This window comes from Sinocyclocheilus grahami, unplaced genomic scaffold (genome assembly GCF_001515645.1).
Source record: "Sinocyclocheilus grahami isolate Dianchi unplaced genomic scaffold, SAMN03320097.WGS_v1.1 scaffold28819.1, whole genome shotgun sequence".
NCBI classification, from domain to species: Eukaryota; Metazoa; Chordata; class Actinopteri; order Cypriniformes; family Cyprinidae; genus Sinocyclocheilus; species Sinocyclocheilus grahami.
This window is the reverse complement of record NW_015520716.1, coordinates 1-1,745: the sequence shown is the minus strand read 5'-3', so window position 1 is coordinate 1,745 and position 1,745 is coordinate 1. Positions and strand designations below refer to the sequence as shown.

The window sequence follows — 1,745 nt, the reverse complement described above, 5'->3', positions numbered from 1 at the left end:
ATAATGGAATGTATTATTTATAAACTGGCATGTGTTATTTTCTCAGAAGTTAAAATTCATCCGGAAAGATGAATAAACATTGATTTATGCATTAATTGTTTAATAGTTCAACCAGATTCTATTAGTAGGAGACAATACCCTTGTGAAAAAGAACAGTTTAGCGTACTTTTAGGTATTTATTACAGAAATAATTTACTTCACTGTGAAATAATGTAATGTTTTTGGGCGCTTAGCTGCATGTCTGTTGCAATTGAAAATGTATTATTGTTTGCAGTGCAATTAGCTGAACTTTAGAGTGATATTTTTTGACCACGTAAGTAGGACTTAAATGCATCAGTATATGAAATTTTTATAAGCACTTCTATTGTCTTTAAAATATGGTTAAAGCGTACTGCTGAACATACTGACAAGCATTTATGGTACACTACATACTTTTATTAAAACAATTCCTATTGAAACGTGTATGTCAAATATTTAATTGTATTTGTAATTATAAATGGTTTTGTAATTACACATGTAAAGTTGTACATTTCTGAACTGACACATATAAAGTATATTAACTTTGAAAGTGTAAGCACACCTAAGTGTTACTAATATTATCTTATCTGCAAGTACAGTTTTTACTGTAAACTTAAAACTTACTTAAAAGTTTTAATGTACACCTAAACTGCAAAATTCAACACAATTAAGCACACTTTTTTTCACAAGGGTAGTCATCATGATGTCAATTTGTAGGCCAGCCCAGAAAGCTAATTCGCTAAAGCTAATATCCATGTGGAATCTTCTATGGGTGTTCGGAATGTTTTCTGTTTTGTTTTTTTTAAACTAAGCTCTGTGTTTAACATGAAAAAAGTGATTTGAAGAGTTGTTTCATCTTTTGTTCTACACACAGTCTTACCTTAAATGTTCTTCCTATTCCAGTATTTCTTTCTTCATCACACAGTTGATCTCTTTTTCTTGCTCAGTTCTTCACATGTTTAGTGATCCTCTTCGCCTGTGAGGTGGCAGCAGGAATATGGGGGTTTATTAACAGGGACACGGTAAGGCTAAACATTCTGTAGACGTACACTCAGAAAATCTGTAGATTAAGACTTCATTTTAAGGCTGTCACTCTCTCACTTTCTGTCTGTCCAGATCTCCACTGAGCTCATTAACTTCTATGATGCTGCATACATTAAAGCTGTGGATCCTGTGGACACAACATCCAGACAGGCAGCTTCCAAAGTTCTGGAGGTCTTCCATGACTCGGTGAGTTGCCAAAATATATTCCTTCATCAAAATCCTTCATTTTGGACAGTTAATAAACCCCATCGCTTATTATTATTATTTTTTTTTGTTGCTCTCTCTCAATATCTAGCTGGATTGCTGTGGTAAAGGGGATGAAAACCAACTTTTCACAGTTGTCCAGGCCTCTCTGTGTCCCAAAAAGACATTCCCACTTGACCCGCTCATCTCCCAGGTATCTTCAGTATGTTTAAGACCATGATAGAGAACTCATTTCAATTCAGCCTGATCTTAAGGCAAGAATGTAAACACATCAATATATTTCTATGAAAGAGTCAAGTTTCTCTAAAGCATATTTTGATGGACTGTTATGGTTTTAACTCCTCTACAACTCTTCACTTTTCAGTTGATTCTTATGAAAAGATTCTTAAAGGGTTAGTTCACCCAAAAATGAAAATTAGCCTAAACAATATTTACAGTTGCATTGCTGTCTACGGAGGGTCAGAGAGCTCTCAGATTTG

The 1,745-nt window shown here is 34.2% G+C and overlaps 1 protein-coding gene across 1 annotated transcript in view; it reads left to right on the top strand.

Annotated features, from left to right (window-relative positions):
* Positions 1-1,459, top strand: part of LOC107580266 (CD81 antigen-like) — a gene marked incomplete at both ends in the record, with an annotated part of 1,700 nt that extends 241 nt beyond the window's left edge. Inside the window, 3 exons of the mRNA XM_016265992.1 lie at positions 966-1,040; positions 1,135-1,248; positions 1,358-1,459. Coding sequence (XP_016121478.1) covers positions 966-1,040; positions 1,135-1,248; positions 1,358-1,459 — 291 coding nt within the window. The remainder of the gene's footprint in view (positions 1-965; positions 1,041-1,134; positions 1,249-1,357) is intronic.
* Positions 1,460-1,745: the final 286 nt, after the last annotated feature.